Genomic DNA, 22,664 nt, shown 5'->3' on the forward strand with positions numbered 1-22,664 from the left:
GCGGGAAGGAGGGATGGTTTTGACAGGGGGAAGGGGGTGGGCAGGGTTAGAAGGGGGCGGGGCTTGGCGGCGGCATGGGTGGGGTTAGAAGGGGCAGTGAGGAGGGATGTTTCTGACGGGGAAGGGGATGGGTGGGGTTAGAAGGGGGCGGGGCTTGGCAGCGGTGGCATTTGATGGAGGAGGGATGGTTTTGACGGGGAAGGGGGTGGGCGGGGTTAGAAGGGGCGGGGCTTGGAGGCGGCGTGGGTGGAGTTAGATGGAGGAAGGGGAGGAGGAATGGTTTTGACGGGCGGAAGGGGTGGGCGGGGTTAGAAGGGGGCGGGGCTTGGAGGTGGCGTTGGCGGCGTTAGATGGAGGAGGGGGAGAAGGAATGGTTTTGACGGGGGAAGGGGGTGGGCAGGGTTAGAAGGGTAGGGGCTTGGAGGTGGCGTGGGCGGCGTGGAGGAGGGGAGGAGGAATGGGTTTGACAGGGTGGGAAGCGGCGCAGCGAGGCTTGGAGTGGCCGGGGCGGGGCTTAGAGGCGGCGTGAGCAGGGTAAGATGAAGGAGGGGGAGGAGGGATGGTTTTGACACGGCGGGAAGCGGCGTGGCGGGGGGATGGGGCGTGGCTTGCGCGGAGGGAGCGTTGGCCGGCAGGCCATGTGCGCGCGCTAGGGAACTTGCGGCTGGGTGTCATTGCGCATGCTCAGTTGTTTTGTCGTTTTGTGAGTGTGTTGTTGTGTTGTCTTTCATTTGGATTCGGTTTGTTTGTACCTTGTGGGTTGTGGTAGGTGCATGGGAATTTTGGTTAATTTCCGTTTGGGGGTTTTTGAGTTTTGCTTCTCCGTTTAACGTCCCTTTCAAATTTATATATATATAGATTAGCACAGCACAATATTAGAATTATGTATTACTATATTGTACTATACCACTATATCGCAATATTATTAGTAATATTACATGTAATATAAAATATATAATTCTTACATTGTATTATTATTGCTATATTATATTATATTATATTATTATATTATCAATATTATATGTGTATACAATATATTATATTACTAGTACAGTACAACATCAGTAATATATTAATACTATAATATATTATAGTAATATATAAACCTTAAAGTGCCAGTTTGAATAGAAGTAGAAGTGCAACAGCTCTTGGTATGCAACCTTTCATTCCAAAATCTTATGACTAAAGGTCTCTAGAATCCATAGATTGTTAGTATATAAAAATAAGTGCAAAGTGAAGGCACTCTTCCCCTCACAAAGTAGCCCAGACCCATTGACAGTCTTCTTAAGTCGTCATCAAAGATGGCGGTTGCTCAGGGAGCCGCAATGAAGGGCGGTTCTGAATGCAGCTGTCCTTTCATACTTCTGCAAAAATTTTGGTTGCCCTGAATTTCCCTATATCTTCCTTTTGTTTGTGAATATTTATTTATTTATTTATTTACAACATTTATATGCCGCCCTTCTCAATACAATATATTATATAGCACGATATTAATGGTGCGGGGGGGGGGGGGGGGCTCCCAACTTATGACACTGGAGGCAAGATGGAATGAATAGTTCCCAGTTTGGTTATGTAAGTTTCAATACATACAAGATTGAATTCACTCGTCATGTTAAAAGACTGAAATATTACTTTTCATTTTAAAAATCAAAAGCAGTTTACAATTAAAAAAATACTATGCGATTTTGCCCTTCTTTGTAGTATTAGAGGAAAAAAATTTACATACTAAATAACAGAGAGGCCTTTAATTTTTTCCAAGCTATTTTGACTTAGAATTTACTTACTTACTTAGGTCATCCCTTGTTGGATGTGTAAGATGGTCTTCCTTGATAACTATTTTTGTGGGTTTGTAGGTGGCTGTGGAGCCCTATTCTTGACCTGCATCTTCTCCCACAGTGAAGGCATTGGTTTCCAGGTGGAAGGCGGTCCCGGTCGGGGTTGGCTTGACGCGCCTTCCTCCTGGCACTTTTCTCTCTTTCACCCTCCACTCGTGCCTCCTCGAATTCTGCAGCACTGCTGGTCACAGCTGACCTCCAGCTGGAGCGGTTGAGGGCCAGGGCATCCCAGTTCTCAGTGTCTATGCCAGAGTTTTTAAGGTTAGGTTTGAGGCCATCTTTAAATTTCTTTTCCTGTCCACCAACGTTCTGTTTTCCGTTCTTAAGTTCAGAGTAGAGCAACTGCTTTGGCAGATGTTGGTCAGGCATCCGGACAACGTGGCCGGTTCAGCGGAGTTGATGGCAGAGGACCATCGCTTCAATGCTGGTGTTCTTTACTTCTTCCAGCACACTGACGTTTGTCCGCTTGTCTTCCCAAGATATTTGCAGGATTTTCCGGAGGCAGCGCTGATGAAATCGTTCCAGGAGTTGCATGTGACGTCTGTAGACAGTCCACGTTTCGCAGGCATAGAGCAGGGTTGGGAGGACAATAGCTTTATAGACAAGCACCTTGGTATCCCTACGGATGTCCCGGTCCTCAAACACTCTCTGCTTTATTCGGGAGCTCAGGCAGAGCTCAGGCGGTGTTGTATTTCGGTGTCGATGTTGACTTTGGTGGAGAGGTGGCTGCCAAGGTAGCGGAAATGGACAACATTTTCTAATGTTACACCATTAAGTTGTATCTCTGGCATTGGGGAGGGAATGGCTGGTGATTGCTGGAACAGCACTTTGGTTTTCTCGATGTTCAGTGACAGGCCAAGCTTCGTGTATGCTTCTGCGAAGGTGTTTAGAGTGGCTTGTAGATCTTCTTCTGAATGCGCACAGACGACATTGTCATCAGCATACTGGAGTTCTATAACAGATGTTGTTGTAACCTTGGTTTTGGCTTTCAGTCTGCTGAGGTTAAACAGCTTGCCATCTGTCCGATAGATGACTTCCACTCCAGTGGGAAGCTTCCCGTCAACAAGGTGAAGTATCATAGCGATGAAGATGGAAAATAAAGTTGGGGCAATAACACATCCCTGTTTGACACCCGATTCCACCTTAAATGGGTCACTTTTGTTCTCTGTATTTTTCTTGGAGCTGTCGTGCAGTGAAAATCATGTCCACGGTTCCTCTGGAAGGGCGGAAGCCGTTCTGGGATTCTGGGAGGGTGTCTTCTGAGAGGGGCAGAAGGCAGTTTGCAAGGATTCTTGCGAGGATTTTCCCAGTTGAGGTTAGAAGGGAGATACCTCAATAGTTTCCACAGTCTGTGCTTTCCCCTTTTTTGAAGAGGATGATGATGGTGGCATCCTTAAAATCTGCTGGGATTTTCTCGGTCACCCACACTTTTTCTATGAGCTGGTGGAGTTGTTGTGTCAGCTCAGGTCCTCCCTCTGTAAAGATTTCAGCTGGGATCCCATCCGGTCCGCTGGCTTTGTTATTCTTTTGTTGGCTGATGGCATTCCTGACTTCTTCCAATCTAGGCGGTGCTGCAAGCTCATTCCTAGTTTGTTGTTGTGGGATTTGTGAGAGGACTCTTCGGCCACATTGGAGCTGTGGTTCAGGAGGATTTGGTAGTGTTCTTTCCAACGTAGTGCGATTGATTTTTGGTCCTTCAGGAGTGTGGTTCCATCTGATGAGCGTAGAGGCTATATGTCATGATTTCTTGGTCCATAGATGACTTTTGTGGCTTTGAAAAATCCCTGAGCATCATGGGTATCTGCCAGGTGTTGGATTTCTTCAGCCTTCTTTGTCCACCAGATGTTCTTGAGTTCTCTTGTCCTTCTTTGGACCTCAGCTTTTGCACTGGCATAGATCTTTTTCTTAGCAGCACAGTTGATGTCTCTCTGCCAAGTTTGGAAGGCTTAGAATTAGGGCCACAGTGATGAGGCTACAGTCCTATACCTTTCCCCACAGACCATAGAAACCTTTGCTTGGAGATCCAACACATGCCTTCCCTGGCTCCATAAACTACAGCAGAGTAGCAAAGCACAAGGGCAAATGTCTTCACTGTGTCTGGTTGTGATCCCCAGGTTGTACCAGTCAGCTTCTGTATGATATTATTTCTAACATCCACTTTTTGTTTGATATTCAAGCAGTACTTCTTATAAGTAAGAGCACAGTCCAAAGTGTTTCTCGGGTATTTGGGTGTTCTGCAATGCTCCAGTGGGATTTCTTCCCAGGTAATCCTCAGAGATCGAGATGCTTGTCTGTTCTTAAGATGAAAAGCATACGTCTGCTTTTTAGATGAATTAGGAATCAGCTGGTTTTCCCTGTAATAGGCAGTAAGCACACATAAAGCTTCTGTTCATCCATTTCAACGCTTCCTGTTTGAGTAGTGATGGCACGATTGTCAGCGTAGATCAGTGGTTCTCAACCTGTGGGTCCCCAGATATTTTGGCCTACAACTCCTAGAAATCCAAGCCAGTTTACCAGCTGTTAGAATTTCTGGGAGTTGAAGGCCAAAACATCTGGGGACTCACAGGTTGAGAACCACTGGCGTAGATGAATAAATTAAGAACTTTGGCTCAAAAGCATAGTGCTGGCTGCTGAAGCTGATGAACAGCTCCATTGCATCCTGTCAGATCCCTAAAATCTGGAGGAAAGCAAGAGTCATAGCCATTTTGAAACCAGGCAAAGACCATAATGATCCAAAAAGCTAAAGGTCAATCTCCTTGTTGTGCCATCTTTACAAAGTTCTGGAGAGATTTCTTTTGCATAGAACTATGCAAAATATAGTCCCATGTCTGATTCCACAGCAAGCTGGTTTTAGGAAAGGCAAAAGCTGCCCATCACAAGTTTTGAATCTGTACTCATTGGTATATGAGGGCTAAGATGCAGCCAAAAACATCTTCAACATGATTGCTCTCCTTAAAATAAGTATCAAGTTCTAGGATAAGTATCGAGTTATTGCTTCATGCAACTCTTGAGCACTTTCTCGGAATGCTTCTAATGATTTCTTCTCTGTTCTGACTCCTAGGATCCAAATCTAGTGATTGGCTCCGGATTGACTATGGAAGAAATGATTTTTGAAGTTGCTGACACACACTTATTTTTTAATGACTTAGAGGTATGTGTTGTTCTCCAAATTTTGTCTTAAGCAAAAACTAAGTATATCATAGCTAAATTTCCACTGAACTAGAAGAACACAGCATATCAGCAAGAACTGAAACACTACTAGATATAAAAGCGGGTTAGAAACCCAGACTTCTAAAATGGTCAGCTTGACTGCTCATAATCAGAAATCTATATGTAATTTGAGTACCCCTTATCTGAAATGCTTGGGATAAAAAGTATTTTGGAATACTTGTATTTGTATATACACCCCACCCTTTCATGGGGATTATGGATGCCATCCTTTGGTGAAAGTGGGAAAATGGTGACTATCTCTGGTGGGAGGGGAATGGGGCACCACCTCTATGGTCCCTGGGTAGTATAACCTGCCAAGACCTCAAGGGGAAGGAGCCAACCCTGCATACCATTTCACTTACCCTGTGAATCCCAGCTATTTTTCCTCTTCAAATGTTCAAGACATATAATATTGATAATAATATAATGTAATACAATATAATACTAATAATACAATATAAGAATGGCAAGAATTGTTTACTGTGCTAATAATATAATATAATATAATGCAATACAATATATTGTATATAGATATATTATTTTTAATATTATAATGTAATATAATACCAATACTAATAATATGATATTATAATTATATATTTTATATTACATGTAATATTACTAATAATATTACAGTATAGTGGTATAGTGCAATATAGTAGTATATAATAGTATTGTGCTGTGCTAATAATATAATATATTGTATACACATATAATGTTAATAATAATATTATAATGTAATACAATATATTAATAATAGTACAATATAAGAATTATATATTTCATATTACATGTAATATTACTAATAATATTGCAGTATAGTGGTATAGTACAATATAGGAATATATAATACTAATATTATGCTATGCTAATAATATAATAGGTTGTATTTACATATGACTTGTAAGCTGCCCTGAGTCCCCTTCAGGGTGAGAAGGGCGGCATATAAATGTCTTAAATAAACAAGTGTTTGTTTTGCCTGGGCAACAGAAGAAAGATACTGAGAAAAATAAAACTACATGAGGAACAAGAAGAGGAGGAGGAATCAACCCTGCACACACAACATAACTTACCCTGTGGAGTGGCATTATCCTCTTCCTGTGTGCCATATGTTCCTGGTACTTCTCTTTTTTTCTCCCTAGCAAAGGAAGAGAAGTACTGGACAGAACAGAACAAAAAGCAGGGAGAAAAGGAGGAATTGGCCTCACCTGCACCCAAGGCATTATTACTCTATGTATCCAATTCATCCTCCTCTTCCAATTCATCCTCCTCATCCCGAATGCCTATTACCTCTGGTACTTCTCTTCTTTTGCCCTGATGAATCAGACAATCTTGGAACACAGGAAGAGGATGATGAGCTGGGTCTGCAGGGGAAGGATGGATCCAGCTCTTCTTCTTGCATGCTGCGAGCATCTGTTTCATCTAGGCAAAAGAAGGGAAGTACCAGAGAAAATAATGACATAGTACACCTGTCTCCAAAACCGAGGGGAGACATGATAGTCACATATAAATATGTGAGGGGAAGTCATGGATAGGAGGGAGCAGGCTTATTTTCTGCTGCCCTGGAGACTAGGATGCAGAGCAATGGCTTCAAACTACAGGAAAGGAGATTCCATATGAACATTAGGAAGAACTTCCTAACTGTGAGAGCTGTTCAGCAGTGGAACTCTCTGCCCCGGGGCGTGGTGGAGGCTCCCTCTGTGGAGGCTTTTAAATTAGAGGCTGGATGGCCATCTGTTGGGGGTGGACTGGATGGCCCATGAGGTCTCTTCCAACTCTGTGATTCTATGAAAACAGCCCTCGCTAAAAGAATCACATAGAAGTTTGTATGAAAAACCTTAGGCTTCCCCCAAGCTTGGAAATGCTGTTTTTATGGCCTGGGGTTGGGTAGGTCATTTGGAGTTCTGGCTCAAAAACTAACTTTCGAAGTGCTGTTTTTGCTTGGCTCCTTGGAGACCATTTCTGCTGGTAAGAAAAGACAGGACTAGGCTTTAGTGGACAAATATCCTGACTTGGTTTAAGGCAGCTTCCAGTGTTGCTGCTTTTTTTCCCTCTCTCTTTTTTGTCATTGAAGGATTGTGACCAGGTTCACGTGGAAGATGTTGCATCAGATGACAATGGGCAAGATTTAAGGTGATATATTCTTCTGTTATTTGTTACTCCCATGGGCTAAACTGAATCAATAACAGCATCACACTTGTTTTTGCATGCTGCGAAAGCCAACAAGGTTCTCATTTTTGAGGCCTCCCAAACAAAACCTAAACATAGACTGTTATGCAATTGCTAAATGACATCTTACAGTCTTATTATTTAGAAAGGCATGAATAGCTGGCGATCTATGGGCCAAAGTGAGTAAATGAATGGAAGCTGTTAGTCCACCAGTGTCCTGAGTCAGGGATGAGTCCTGTGTTTGGGAACTGAATCTCTCATCAGAGATGTCCCCTGTGTGTTCCTCATAGAGGACAATCTGCTCTGCTGTGTCCAAGAAAACCTCACGTTCCTTAGTTTGTCGAATTATAAATACACCGGTCTCAAGTTACTGGACCTTCTCTTCTAAGAGAGACACCAACTAGCATTTGCTGCAGGCAGGCATGTAGCCAGGGGGGGGGGGGGGGGCTCGGGGGGCTTCAGCCCCCCCCCCCGAAATTCTCATGGTGGTTCGTGAAAAGGCCTTACTGGTGCATTATTTAAACTGTTATGTTTATTAATATCATGATTTGATCACCATTCTCAATATATCCCATATGTATGGGGGTATTGGGGTAATGATACAAAAGGTTTGCTAGGCTAGACACTCTTTCACTCAGACTCAGCCCCCCCCCCCCCGAAACTCAGCCCCCCCCCCGAAACCTCCCCTGAAAATTTTTTAGCCCCCCCCCGCCCCCCCGAAACGAAATCCTGGCTACGGGCCTGGCTGCAGGTATAGCCACATCTTCCGCAAGAACACAAGCATACTGCAGCTGCTGGCATCCATGTTCAGTGATCTTAAATAGGCTTTGAAACAGAACTCTGAGTCCCCTACTAAACACAAAACACCACCATTGGCTTTGCTTGTTAGTTGAACTTCTGTCTATAGCAGTGGTTTCCAACCTGTGGGCCATGAGACCTAAAATAAGGTCCACGGTTGGGGTGCATGCCGCCGTTGAAGGAGAGAGAGAGAGAGAGAGAAGGAGAGAGAGAGAGGGAAGGAAGACAGCGCCATACCCTCACCCTCTTGTGACTTCCCCAGCGCCGTTGAAGGAGAGCGAGAGAGAGTCCCCCAAAGTAGTAGTAGTTATTATTATTATTATTATTATTATTATTTATGTACTTATTTATTTATTTACTTTATTTATATACCGCTTTTCTCAGCCCTCAGGCGACTCAAAGCAATTATTATTATTATTATTAGAAACACAAGATGAGTCCACAGCAGACAAGATCGCCTTGCCGGCTGTTGTATTGGATCACATGTCAGACACTTCCCAAGTGTCTAGGACTGTGTGAATAATGCATGCAAATCCCAGTAAGGTGGCCTTATGCAGCTGGCAGATGGTAATTTTGTCAGCGCCGATTGTGTTTAAGTGCAGGCCAAGGTCTTTAGGCACTGCATCCAATGTGCCGATCACCACTGGGACCACCTTTACTGGCTTGTGCCAGAGTATTATTATTATTATTATTATTATTATTAGCTCCCATTGCCAAACACAAGATTTGTAATGGGAAAGCAGCCCTTTGTAAGACCCTGTTTAGTCCCCCAAAGTTGTTGCTGTTGTTGTTGTTGTTGTTGTTGTTATTACAAAAGCCATTAGAAACAGTTTCTTGGGTCTTGCACACAGCTTTTTGTATTTTTTTTTCAGCCTCCTCCCCTTCTTCTTTTTTTAACATGAGGATTAACAAAATCCACAGATAATAACACAGTCCAACCAAGATAAAATATTTCTTGTTGTCTTTGTTTTTAGGCCTATTACTGGGGTTTTTTTTAAGGTGCTGATTCAGAGAATTACATTTGATAGACCACATCAGCCCTAGATTATTAAATATGATTTTTCTGTGGGCAAGCAGATGGCAATTACTGGATGGCTTATGTTCTGTATCAGAAACTAGAGCTGATATGTCTATCCAATGAAATTTTCCGAATTAGATCTAAAGATGACCAAAACTGATTCGTACCCTTTTGGTACTAATGTTGGAGAGTGGTCCCTGGTCAAAGTGGTCTCTAGTCAAAACAAGATAGGGAACCACTGGTCTACAGAACTCCAGCTGCTGGGGCTGCAGCTACATAGAGAGCTAGTGGCTGTTATCTCCTCCTGCAACCAGTCTCACATACTCACATACCATGGGCTCAGGCAGAGGACCTGGGGTTACTGAATAGAATATTGGTACCCTCACGAGCCCTCCAGCAAGCTTCTATTCAGTTCACACAAACATTCAGCCTTAACCCAACAAACACAAGCTCACCAGAACACAATAGAACAATGGAACCCTAACAAGCTCTCAAGCAAGCAAGCCTCAACGCACACAAACAAATAGCCTTCCATCTACAGTCACAACAGGCTTCGCCCACCAAGCTTTCTCTAGGACTGGGAGGTGTAACCCAACAGACATAAGCTCACCTTGTGTTGTCTCTTCCACCACACTCACTCAAAATGCTTCTTTCGGCCTTGCCTGTTAGGTCAACTCCTGTAGTTTGAGCTCCAGGGAGTGGGGATGTAGCTATGTAGTGAGGAAGTGACTGCTTGCTCCTCTGCCAAGTCTCTGACTCCTTGCACTATAGTTGTTAAATCTGAGACAGACTTTGCCAGCATAACTAATCCAACCCTGACCATTTTGATCCCAGCAATTACAATTTTTCCACGGATGGCTTCAGTGGCACAGGAAACAATGCCAATCATAGTTCAACAGGTGTCCAGGTTGGAGTGGATTGGATGAGGAAGTTGGCTTTCCGCTACCGGAAGGTGCGTGAGGTATATGACAAATACAGAAGCAACGTAGCAGGTGAGTATGAGCAGGACCCACACACACTTGCCACAGGCCAAGGCTATGAGCAGTAGACTACAAGTAGAGATTCCACTGTAGTTTATTGTTATACTTTTTTCATGCAAGAAGCAACTAGCCCAACCTGGATGAAAATGGACTGGAATGTTTTCTTTTTTACTACAATTCCCAGAACCTCCCTGGCGGCATATGCCAGTTGGTAGCAGAATTCTGGTAATTCTGGTCAAAATATGCAATAATGTTTGTAGTTCTTCCATTTTTTGGTAACTGCTGAAATTCTCACACCTGTTTTCTGTAATTCAGAACCCTTTATGAAATGTATTATATATAAACATTTATATTTACTGTAGACACCGAGTGCTTAGTGCAAAAGGGCAATCTAGGGATTTATCACAGATAAGAAAAAATGTTTTGGTGGGAATTTGGAGACTGCCTACCAGGTTCATAAAGTCATTTTGAAGTTTGAATGCTTTCCTGCTAAATGAATCTGAAGTATGTATACCTTCTGTAGCCCTCCTGAGCCCAGAGAAGAAGGAAGCTTTACAGAGATTGAGAGAAAACATAGAAATGTTAACAGATTCCTGGTTGGGATCAGCATTAAAATCCCTACTGCTCATTCAATCCAGGTATGAACATAGTAATCTACTGTTATCAGACACTATATTGAGAATGGTACTCTTACCCATTTGTCTGGCTTCCACATAATGCATTGAAGAAGGGTTGCTATTATGTAGCCAATCTATATGACTGGGTAGAAAAGCCTTGTCCAAACTGTGATACATTGCCACATCTCAGTGGAAAACTTTGTGACTAGATACCCAAAGACATTATTTATTTATTATTATACTTAGTATTTATATTCCACCCTTCTCACCCTGCAGAACACTCAGGGTGGATTACAATGCACATATACATGGCAAACATTCAGTGCCATACAACATATATAGGCAGACATAGAGGCAATTTAACATTCCAGCTTTCTGGCTTCATGGGGGAATGCTCGACTCTGGCCACAGGGGGAGCTGTCACTTCACCGTCCACTTGTGACACCGAGTCCTTGATGGGAGTACTTCCTCATTCTTACGCACACTGCTGGAAGGTATTATGATGTTGTTAATTAGTTAAATTAACCTCCCTGCATAAAGCAGTACCTAAATTTCCTATTTAAAAGATGCAGCTGTCTTTTGGGCCACATAGGTCAACAGCAATCTACACTATTAATGGTTGGGAGCTCACTCCAACATGGAGCAGTGGATTCAAATGGCAGAAAAAAATATTCCATGTAAGAATGTATTTTCGAAGGCTTTCATGACTATCCTCTCATTGTTCTTTGGAGGACAATGGGAAGTCGCATTTTTTAAATTTTCTTTTTTTCTTTTTTTTTCTTTTTTTTTCTTTCATCCCCTCTTTTTTTTCACTCTCTATACCACTGCAATGTGTTCCTTCACTTTCGCTGTAAACTTCACGTATAACACAATAAAAATTTAACATGGAAAAAAAAGAAGGCTTCCATGGTCGGAATCACTGGGTTGTTGTAGGTTTTTCGAGCTATATTGCCATGTTCTAGACACGTTCTCTCCAGACGTTTCCCTGCATCGATGGCAAGCATCCTCACAACCTCTGAGGATGCTTGCCTTAGATGCAGGTGAAACGTCATGAGAAAATGCTTCTAGAACATTGCCATATAGCCCGAAAAACCTACAACAACTTAATTCCACATAAGCATTATAAAGAACTTCCTGACCATTGGAGATGCTTGACAGTGGAATATGCTGCTTTGGTGTGTGATGGAGTCTCCTTCTCTTGAGTTTTTAAAGCAGAGTCTAAATGGCTATCTGTTGGGAGTGCTTTATTGTGCTTTTCTCTGAATGGCAGAGGTTGGACTGGATGGCCCTTGTGGTCTCTTCCAACTCGAACATTCTGTAATACTAAGATACAGTTTCAGTGATGTGCTCTTTAGTGTCCTCTTTATCATTATGTGCCAGATGAAGATTTTGCTGTTCATTCATGGTTTTTTCGATATGTGGATTGATTTAAACCTTGTATATCTTATAGAAAGAATTGTGTGAATGTTCTCATAACAACCACTCAGCTGGTGCCAGCTCTGGCCAAAGTCCTGCTGTATGGACTAGGCGCAGTGTTCCCCATTGAAAATATTTATAGTGCAACAAAAATAGGTAAGTTGTGACACTGAATGCCTTCTTTTTGAGGCCGTTAAGCTTGATGATATTGTGAGCTGGCAAAAGAGTGTACAATAGGATTATTCCTGGTGTTGAAGAGTACATTTTTTCAATTGTTCTATATTTTTTATTTATTTAAAACATTTATATCACATCGAAGGGCAGAGCACAACATATAAACGGCAAACATTCAGTGCCGGACATAATTACACTATACACCTACATAAATGTTAAAATAAATTATCTTGATGTTAAAATCCACTGTTTAAAACTGTTTATCATCCGCATCGAATTCGGTAGGGCTCTTTTTAATGCTGCCTTATTGCACTGTCCCAAAGGCTTGCTCCCATAGCCAAGTTTTACTGTCTTTCTGAAGGACAGGAGAGAGGGGGCTAATCTAATCTCACCAGAAAAGGAGTTCCATAGTTGAGGGGCAATCACTGAGAAGGCCCTCTCTCTTGTCCCCACCAATTGCACCTGTGACAATGGCAGGATGGAGAGCAGGGCCTCCCTGGAAAATCTTAATCTCCTCCATGGTCCATAGAGGGAGATGCATTCACAGGTAGATTGGGCCAGGGCTATTTAGAGCAGCATTTCTCAACCTGGGGGTCGGGAAGCCTGCGGGGGTCACGAGGAGATGTCAGAGGGATTACCAAAGACCATCAAAAGACACAGTATTTTCTGTTGGTCATGAGGGTTCAGTGTGGGAAGTTTGGCTCAATTCTATCATCGGTGAGGTTCAAAATGCTCATTGATTGTAGGTGAACTATAAATCCTAGCAACTACAACTCCTAAATGTCAAGGTCTATTACCCCCCAAACTCCACCAGGGTTCACATTTGGGCATATTCAGTATCCATGCCAAGTTTGGTCCAGATCCATCATTGCTTGAGTCCATAATGCTCTCTGGATGTAGGTGAACTAAAACTCAAAAACTCATGGTCAATGTTCACCAAACCCTTCCAGTATTTTATCTTGGTCATGAGAGTTCTGTGTGCCAAGTTTGGTTCAGTTCCCTCATTGGTGGAAGTCAGAATGCTCTTTGATTGTAGGCTAACTATGAATCCCAACTATACAACTCCCAAATGACAAAATCAATTATCCCCCCCTCCAACACCATCGGTATTCAAATTTGAGCATATCGCATTTTTATTTTTTATTTATTTATTTATTTACCTTACTTATATACCGCTGTTCTCAGCCCGAAGGCAACTCATAGTGGTTCACAACAAATACGAACAGCAAAAATTCAGTGCTACAGTATAGAAACAGTTAACAACCTAACACATTACACAATTAATAAACAGTTACTACAATACCCATTCACTGTTGTCTCGTCAACAAAAGTTCCAGATTCGTCATCCATTGTTCCATTCCAGTGTTCGTTAACCAATCATTGCACTAATTATTCGAACGCCTGCTCAAACAGCCAGGTCTTCACCTTTTTGCGGAATACCGTTAGAGATGGTGCTAGTCTAATGTCCATAGGAAGGGCGTTCCACAGCCGAGGAGCCACCACCGAGAAGGCCTTATCTCTCGTCCCCGCCGGCCGAGCTTGAGAAGCAGGCGGGATCGAGAGCAGGGTCTCCCTGGAAGATCTCAAAGTCCTGGTGGGTTCATAGGCAGAGATGCGGTCAGATAGGTAACTTGGGCCGGAACCATTTAGGGCTTTAAAGGCCAACGCCAGCACTTTGAATTGAGCCCGGTAGCAGATCGGTAGCCAGTGGAATTGGCGCAACAGGGGGGTTGTATGCTCCCGAACTGACTAGGACATTAAGATCATCTGGGGAGGCCCTGCTCTCAGTCCCGCCTGCATCACAGGCGCCCTTGGCGGAGACGAGAGACAGGGCCTTCTCAGTGGTGGCCCCTTGGCTGTGGAATGCCCTGGCTGCAGATATCAGATCGGCCCCCACCCTGCTGGCGTTTTGGAGGAAAGTGAAGACCTGGCTGTTCGAACAAGCATTTGATTAAACAGTGTAATTGAACATAGGAATACGGAATACTGGATGATGAGACTGGATTCTGATTTTACTGTTGAGGTGCTAATGATTGTTATACTGATGTTTAATTATTTATATTACAATTGTTTTTAATTGCCCTATACTTGTCTCGTGATGTTTTGTATCGATGTTGTTCACCGCTTTGAGTTGCCTGAGGGCTGAGAAAAACGGTATATAAATAAAGTAAAATAAATAAATAAATACATCCTGCATATCAGATATTTATATGATGATTCATAACAGTAGCAAAATTACAGTTGTGAAGTAGCAACGAAAATAATTTTATGGTTGGGAGTCACCACAACATGAAGAACTGTATTAAGGGGTCACGGCATTGGAAAGGTTGAGAAACACTGGTTTAGGGCTTTATAGGCCGAAGCCAGCACTTTGAATTGTGCTCGGTAGCAGACTGGCAGCCAGTGGAGCTTACGTAACATGGTGCATATGTTTTCTTGGCAGGCAAAGAGAGCTGTTTTGAAAGGATTGTTTCTCGATTTGGGAAGAAAGTCACATATGTGGTGATTGGTGATGGACGCGATGAAGAGATGGCAGCCAAGCAGGTAACTGTGGCACTTCTTTTCCTGAGAAGTAGTGTGTTATATTTACATTTCCATGTGTAATCTATTGTCTCCCCTTTATGAAACATTGTCTTGTTTCCCACAGCCAGTGCTTTGAGGTGCACAATGACGTTTTGTTTTGCTAATGTATTTCATTTCTCAGTGTGTCTGGGCAAGCTGGGATGTCACATAAAGGTAAAGGTTTCCACTGACATTAAATCTAGTCGTATCCAATTCTGGGAAGTGATGCTTATCTCTAAGCTGAAGAGCTGGCGTTGTCCCTAGACACCTCCAAGGTCATGTGACCTTGGAGGTGTCTGTGGATGAGTTGTCATATTTTTTTAGTTTAACCCAGCATTGCTCAACCTGGGGGTCGGGACCCCGGGGGTGGGGGGTTGGAGGGGTTTTTATTTCATTTATTTATTATTCAAACTTATATACCGCCACTCCCCTGGGGCTCGGAGCGGCTTACAAGAACAGGCTAAAATCTAACACAATTTTAAAACAATTTAAAAACAGCAATATCAAAGATCAAAGGCCTGTCGAAACAGATATGTCTTACATGCCCTGTGGAAAGCTGATAAGTCCTGCAAGGCACGGACTTCAGGTGGCAGAGTATTCCAGAGTGATGGTGCCACTGCTGTAAAGGCTCCGTGCCTGGTTGCTGTTAGAAGCAAGGTCTTGACATTGGGAATTTCCAATAAATCTTGGTCTTCAGAACGGAGGGATCTCTGGGGTTGGTAGGGGGTGAGGCGGTCCCTCAGGTACATCGGCCCCAGACCATGCAAAGCCTTAAAGGTGAGTACCATCATTTTTAAAGTGATCCAGTGCTCAATTGGTAACCAATGCAGCTATAGTAAGATTGGTGTTATGTGGCATCTCATCATGAAGCCAAGCAGCTTCATTTAGTACCAACTTGAGCTTTCGGATCACTGACAGAGGAAGGCCAATGTAGAGGGCATTACAGTAGTCCAGTCTTGAGATGACCATAGCCTGGATCACCGTAGCTAGGTCGACCCTGGACAAGTAGGGGGCCAGCCGTCTAGCCTGCCACAGATGAAAAAAGGCAGTTCTGCTAACGGCGGAGACCTGGGCCTCAATCGTCAGCAGAGGGTCCAAAAGGACTCCCAGACTCTTTACCAAGGATGAAGGGGGTAGTGCCTCGCCATCCAGGGTAGGCAGCTGGATATCCCCACTGCCCGGTTGACCCAGCCATAGGATCTCCGTCTTTGCTGGATTCATGCTCAACCTGCTGGCATGCAGCCATACAGTAACGGCCTCAAGGCACTTATGAAAATAATGGGGTACAGAGTCCAGTCTGCCCTCCAATCTCAGCACCAGCTGAGTGTCATCAGCGTACTGGTAACACTCAAGCCCAACACCTCGAACCAGCTGAGCAAATGGTTGCATATAAATGTTAAACAACAGAGGGGAGAGAATGGCCCCCTGAGGAACTCCACAAGATAGAGGGGACCTCTCAGAGACCAGGCCTCCCCTCTCCACTCGCTGTCCACGGTTGTGAAGAAAGGACAGCCAATTTAAAGTTGTCCCCCTGACTCTAACAGCAGCAAAAGATTGTGGTCGACTGTGTCAAATGCTGCTGTGAGATCCAATAACACAAGCAGCGCAGACCCGCCCGGGTCAAGCTGGCATTGAAGGTTATCTGTGATGGAGACCAGCACAGTCTCTGCCCCGTGCCCTGCACGGAAGCCGGACTGGAAGGGATCTAGTCCGGCTGTGTCATCTAGGAATTGCTGCAACTGCTCCGCTCTGCCCTCTCAATCACCTTGCCCAGGAACGAGAGATTCGAAACTGGGCGGTAACTGGAGGGAACCGAACAATCTAAATCTGGTTTCTTCAGCAGGGGAGAGACCTGCTGGTTCACAGGGGTTACCACAGACCATCAGAAAACATGTATTTCTAATGGTCTTAGGAACTCCTTTGGCAGAGAAGGCTGAAGATCTCTCCACTTGTCCTTCTCTTCCTTTTTGGAAAAGATGGCTAATCCTCCCACCAAAAGCCCTCCTCCACTGTGATTGGCCGGTCTCTCAGCTGGCCTCTCAGCCGGGGGGGGGGGGGGGGGTCTGTTTCTGAAACTCCAAGTGGGGAGGTGAGAGCAGGCATGTTTGGCACATGGCAGCATGATGCACATGTGCAGGCAAGGGGTAACAGGAAAGACTGGAGGGACTCACACTAGCGAGTCCCTTCAAGGTATGGGGCTTCTGGGTGGGAAGTTTGGCCCAATTCTATCTTTGATGGGGTTCAGAATGCTCTTTATTTGTAGGTGAACTATAAATCCCAGCAACTAAAACTCCCAAATGTTAAGGTCTATTTTTCCCAAATTCCACCATTGTGTTCACATTTGGGCATATTGAGTATCCGTGCCAAGTTTGGTCCTGATTCCTCATAGTTTGAGTCCACAGTGCTCTCTGGATATAGGTGAACTATAACTCCCAAACTCAAGGGTGATGTCCACCAGATACTTCTGTTGATCTTGGGAGTTCTGTGTGCCAAGTTTGGTTCAATTCCAACATTGGTGGAGGTCAGAATGCTCTTTGATTATAGGTGAACTATAAATTCCAGCAACTACAACTCCCAAATGACAAAATCAATTTGTTCCAAATTTGGTCCAGTGAATGAAAATACATCCTGCATATCAGATATTTACATTACAATTCATAAGAGTACCAAAATTACAGTTATGAAGTAGCAATGAAAATAATTTTATGGTTGAAGGTCACCACAACATGAGGAACTGTATTAAGGGGTCACAACATTGGGAAGCTTGAGAAATACTGGTTTAAGCTAATCACAAAATTTCTGCTGGGAGAAAAAGGAAACCTTGTATGTATGTAGCTGTCTTCAATGTATCAAAGAAGAGGAAGGAAATAACATAATGTGGTTTCTCTGGCTTGCAGCACAGCATGCCGTTTTGGAGAATTGCGAACCATGCTGATCTGCTGTCCCTCCACCAGGCCCTCGAACTGGACTTTCTGTGAAGAGCCAAGGGAAAGGCAGATTGTCACAGCTCCCCAATGAGCCACTTGATCCTTTTTGTGGGACTTCTTTTTTTGTCCAGACAAGAGAATTGTACTGACAGAAGTATATAGCAGAAAGCACCCCATCGCACTCCCAGGAGAATTGCTGGAGAGCCTTGATAAGTCATTCAGGTGCTCCAATTATGTCCTCTGGGCTTTGGAGAAGGGGATTTTTTTTTAGACTCAACATAGCATCACAGGTGGAAAAATTTCCAGCAAGAAAGACCTCTCTCACTGTGCAGCCATTTATGGAATTATTGTCAAAGTGGGGGAGAGCAATAATTTTTTGTAATGTCACCTTTACATCTCTCTCGAGCTTTCATATATAGAAGGAAATTAATTGGTGGGTTGTTGTTTTTTCCAGAACAGGATCCAGGGAAACCTTGCTTATTTTTGCAAAGCCATAAAAAAAAGATTTCAATTTTTTAGGGAAACGTGGCAAAATCTATCAGTCTGTGGGACACTGAATATACCCAGTTTTTTATCTTTGACAACAAGGGGGGAGGGGTGGCTGTTTTGTGTGCCTTTCTCTCAAGCTTCTCATTTCACCAACTCCCTCAGTATGTTGCAGCAGAGCATTTCAATACCAAATGACCTGAGAAGGAAGAGTGTGTTGCCTAATGGCATCCTGATTTCATCATCCTCTTCACTAGCATGCTTGCATAAGTCAAGGAGAAATAAAAGCTCCTCTCTTAAGGCACAACATAACATTTTGGCATTTTTATTTTTATTCGTGTCAGGAGCGACTTGAGAAACTGCAAGTGGCTTCTGGTGAGAGAGAATTGGCCGTCTGCAAGGACATTGCCCAGGGGACGCCTGGATGTTTGGATGTTAGACTAGTGTTTGGACTTGTCACTGTGGCAGGTTCAACCACTGACCTAGTGGAAAGGGGAAGCAGGCATTACTCTTCTCACTTGCACAATACAGATAGGTTGTTGTAGGTTTTTCAGGCTGTATGGCCATGTTCTAGAAGCATTTTCTCCTGACGTTTCATCTGCATCTGTGATAAGCATCCTCAGCGAAACATCAGGAGAGAATGCTTCTAGAACATGGCCATATAGCCCGAAAAACCTACAACAACCCAGTGATTCCGGCCATGAAAGCCTTCGACAATACATAATACAGATAATATGCTAAAAAAAAGTAGCTAGGTGGTGGGAATGTCCTAATCTTCAAAGAACACATCTGAAGTTTCAGCTTGCTTTTTTTCAGCTTCTTTTTTTCATGGGGGCATAGCATGTGCTGGAGGCCTGGATTCTGGACAGAGATGCGTACAAAAGAGGGGAAAAATTGGCTTTTTTCATGTACAGAGAACCACAAAACTGCCTTGTTTCCTGACATTTTCACACTGAAAGCACTCTGTTGCTCTTTCTTTGGATTCTCCCTCTTTGCGACACGCTGTGCTTCACTTTGGAGTCAACTCTGTGCCTTAACTTCCATCCTAAGTTTCGGCCTGGAAATGTCACAGGCTGTGGAGACAGCGGTTGCCAATCCATTTTCATAGTTAACTTTAATTATGCATTTTTTTCTGAAATGTTTTCAGTAAGCAGAGCCAGTGGAGGTGGAAGAAACTGTTTTTGGAAACACCATTGGCCCTATTTGTGAAGGGTAGGGTTTTGTTTTGTTTTGTTTTTTTTGTCCTCAGATGCTGTCTTTTTCTGATGTATGTAAATTTTGCCTCAGATCCTCAGGTGATGGTACTTTTGTTTCCTGTTGACTTTAATAAAGGATGCCCCGGCTTTTATCTCTGATTTTATTTCTCTTAGGTTTTCATAAAGAATTTTGAAATTAGTAGAGCTTTTGCCTACTGCACTTTACTCTCGGTGGTGGGCAAACTTTATGCTCGCCATTTATATAGCAAACTTCTAGACTGGTTAGACTCAGAAAAAGTAATAGGTGAGGAACAGGCAGGCTTTAGAAAAGGGAGGTCTACCATAGACCATTGTATCGTGTTAAGCCACCTAGTAGAAAAATACCAAGCCCCTCCCTACAAAGGACTATTTACCGCGTTTATAGATCTAAAGGCTGCCTTCGATTCTATTCCAAGAAATATACTATGGCAAAAACTACAGAAGACCACAATTGACAAAAGATTGTTCTGGTTAATTAAGAGCTTATATTCAAACATTTCAACACAAATAAGATGTGGAGTACAAGGCAACCTCTCAAAACCAATAGCAGTAAATAGGGGGGTGCGCCAGGGGTGCATCCTGGCCCCTATTCTGTTTAACCTATTCCTGAACAACCTAGCCACCCATGTCTCACTACCAAATGGACATCCCCCTAAAATCTCATCCACCAATATACCGTTATTGTTATATGCAGATGATGCTGCCCTCATAACTTACACCAAGGTAGGACTCAAGCGAGTGCTGAGTGCATTCTACCAATACTGTGAGAAAAACCAGCTAAAAATAAACTATAATAAAACCAAAATCATGGTCTTCTCAAAGAAGCGAGCCAGGCATAACTGGTTCATAGGAAAGAACTTAATTGAACAAGCTTCCAGTTTTAAATATCTAGGGGTTACCTTTCAAGCCTCAGGTTCCTGGGGATGCCACCTAAAAATGGCAGTTCAAAATGCCCTATCCAGTAGTAAAGCAATAATTTGCTTTTTTTACACCAAAGATGGCCAGTATATACCAGCAGCAACAAAGTTCTTCCAAGCAAAGGTAACAGCCCAATTATTATACGCAATTCCGGTATGGATCACAGGCTTCACATCTAAAGTAGAACAAGTTCAATCAGGGTTTCTTAGAAAACTGTTTGCTGTCCCCAGTTGTGTTCCATCTGCTGTTTTAAGACTGGAATCAGGAACAGCCTCACTTGAATCACTGGCTTGGAGAAGGGCCCTAGGATACCGGATGGAGAGGGTGCACAAAGGGCCTGAAGCGGGATATACATATCTGATTCAAAAAGACCTCTTTAAATTCCACCGAATCAAAGCGCTAAATCAGAAACTCGGGCAGATGGGCCTCTCAGAGAATATATTGAGCAGTTTTGAGCATAAAAAGTTAATGCAGATCTTAGCAGAACGGATCAGTGACATAGACAAACAGGACTCAATGACTCTGGCGCGCTCCACATGCTCTCCATTGAGTTTAGGCCTAACATTTAATCCTTTGGGAGGTGCCAAATACTTAGAATATTTAAACATCCCAAAATTTCGCCTTGCTTTCAGTTGGGCCAGATTCAATGCCCTCAAATCAGCCATACTAGAGGGCAGATACAAAGGGACTGATTACGAACACAGAGTTTGCCCATGCGGGGAGGGTAAAATTGAAACTGTAACACATGTACTTTTTATTTGCACAATTTACAAGGATAGACTAAAGTTAATATCCCCTCTACTCACCAAGTGGCCAGGAAGATCCCTAAGTTGGTACTGCACTTATTTACTGTCTGATCTTGATAAAAGGGTAACGGAACAGGTGGCCAAATTTCTGTTTGCAGTGGCAAAAAGCCGCAAGTGCTTCATGAATAACCTGTAAAGGCTGAGTGTAACAAAGAGTACTCGGGAGACATTATTAACTTGCAGTCAGTTCCTGTTTTAGATTATATAGACAGCCATTCATCCGATAGTGAATGGTGATACTTGTTTTTATTCATTATAAGCCAAATGTGATGTTATTAATTGTTTATTGTTGTATTTCATCATTCTACTTTCACTTGACTTAGCCGATGGTTTGTTGACCGAAATAAAGGCTACTGACTGACTGACTGACACTTGGTTGCTGTGTTAATTACCATTCATCAGCTCGTTTTATTCTAATGCAGACATGGGCAAACTTCGGCCCTCCAGGTGTTTTGGATTTCAACTTCCACAATTATCTGTTAGAAATTGTGAGAGTTGAAGTCCAAAACACCTGGAGCATTTGTTGGATTTTCTTGGTGGGTCTGTAGATCCTCCCGCTTCTGCGGGAGTCTACCGGATACCATGCAGCTGTGGACAAGTCTACATAGGGACCACCAAACGCAGCGCCCAAATACGAATCAAGGAACATGAAAGGCACTGCAGACTACTTCAACCAGAGAAGTCTGCCATAGCAGAGCACCTGATGAACCAACCTGGACACAGCATATTATTTGAGAACACAGAAATGCTGGACCACTCTAACAGCTACCATGTCAGACTACACAGAGAAGCCATTGAAATCCACAAGCATGTGGACAATTTCAACCGAAAGGAGAAAACCATGAAAATGAACAAAATCTGGCTACCAGTATTAAAACAAACTCCAAAATTAGAACAGCACAACAACAGAGAGGAAACAAACAAGGATATCTAATCACCTCTCAACAAAGGATTGCTCCAGGCATTGCTTGGCAAGCAAATGCTAATCAAGGCGATCAGTTGAAACATTCACACTTGGCTCCAGCAGACAAGAGTCCTTTGTCCCACCCTCGTCATTCCACAGATATATAAACCCTTTTTCCTAGTTCCAACAGACCTCACTACCTCTGAGGAGGCTTGCCATAGATGCAGGCAAAACATCAGGAGAAAATGCCTTTAGAACATGGCCATATAGCCCAAAAAACCCTACAACAACCCAATCATCAGTATACTTTGCTAAAAGGCCTCAAAATGAGGAGTCAAGCTTTGCTTAACCCCTCTGTCATCTAGCTGAGGCTGCAGTCTAGGTTTATATATCTGTGAAATGTCCAGGGTGGGAGAAAGACCCCTTGTCTGCTTGAAGTAGGTGTGAATGTTGCAACTGGCCTCCTTAATTAGCATTTAATTACCTTGCAGGGTCAAACCCTGGCTGGTTGCTGCCTGTGGGAATCCTGTGCATTTTATAGCATGTTCATACTGATTATGAGTTTTAATTATGTTGCAACCTGACTCGAACCATAAGAATAGGAGGATC

At 43.3% G+C, this 22,664-nt stretch overlaps 1 protein-coding gene across 8 annotated transcripts in view; it reads left to right on the forward strand.

Annotated features, from left to right (window-relative positions):
• Positions 1-21,522, forward strand: part of LOC137095201 (eyes absent homolog 3-like) — a 129,547-nt gene extending 108,025 nt beyond the window's left edge. For all 8 annotated transcript variants that reach the window (XM_067461590.1, XM_067461592.1, XM_067461594.1 and 5 more), the window contains 7 exons: positions 4,897-4,986; positions 7,120-7,178; positions 9,865-10,022; positions 10,534-10,648; positions 12,078-12,199; positions 14,661-14,761; positions 17,677-21,522. In XM_067461590.1, coding sequence (XP_067317691.1) covers positions 4,897-4,986; positions 7,120-7,178; positions 9,865-10,022; positions 10,534-10,648; positions 12,078-12,199; positions 14,661-14,761; positions 17,677-17,757 — 726 coding nt within the window. In that variant the 3' untranslated portion in view covers positions 17,758-21,522. The remainder of the gene's footprint in view (positions 1-4,896; positions 4,987-7,119; positions 7,179-9,864; positions 10,023-10,533; positions 10,649-12,077; positions 12,200-14,660; positions 14,762-17,676) is intronic.
• Positions 21,523-22,664: the final 1,142 nt, after the last annotated feature.

This window comes from Anolis sagrei, chromosome Y (genome assembly GCF_037176765.1).
Source record: "Anolis sagrei isolate rAnoSag1 chromosome Y, rAnoSag1.mat, whole genome shotgun sequence".
Lineage (NCBI taxonomy): Eukaryota > Metazoa > Chordata > Lepidosauria > Squamata > Dactyloidae > Anolis > Anolis sagrei.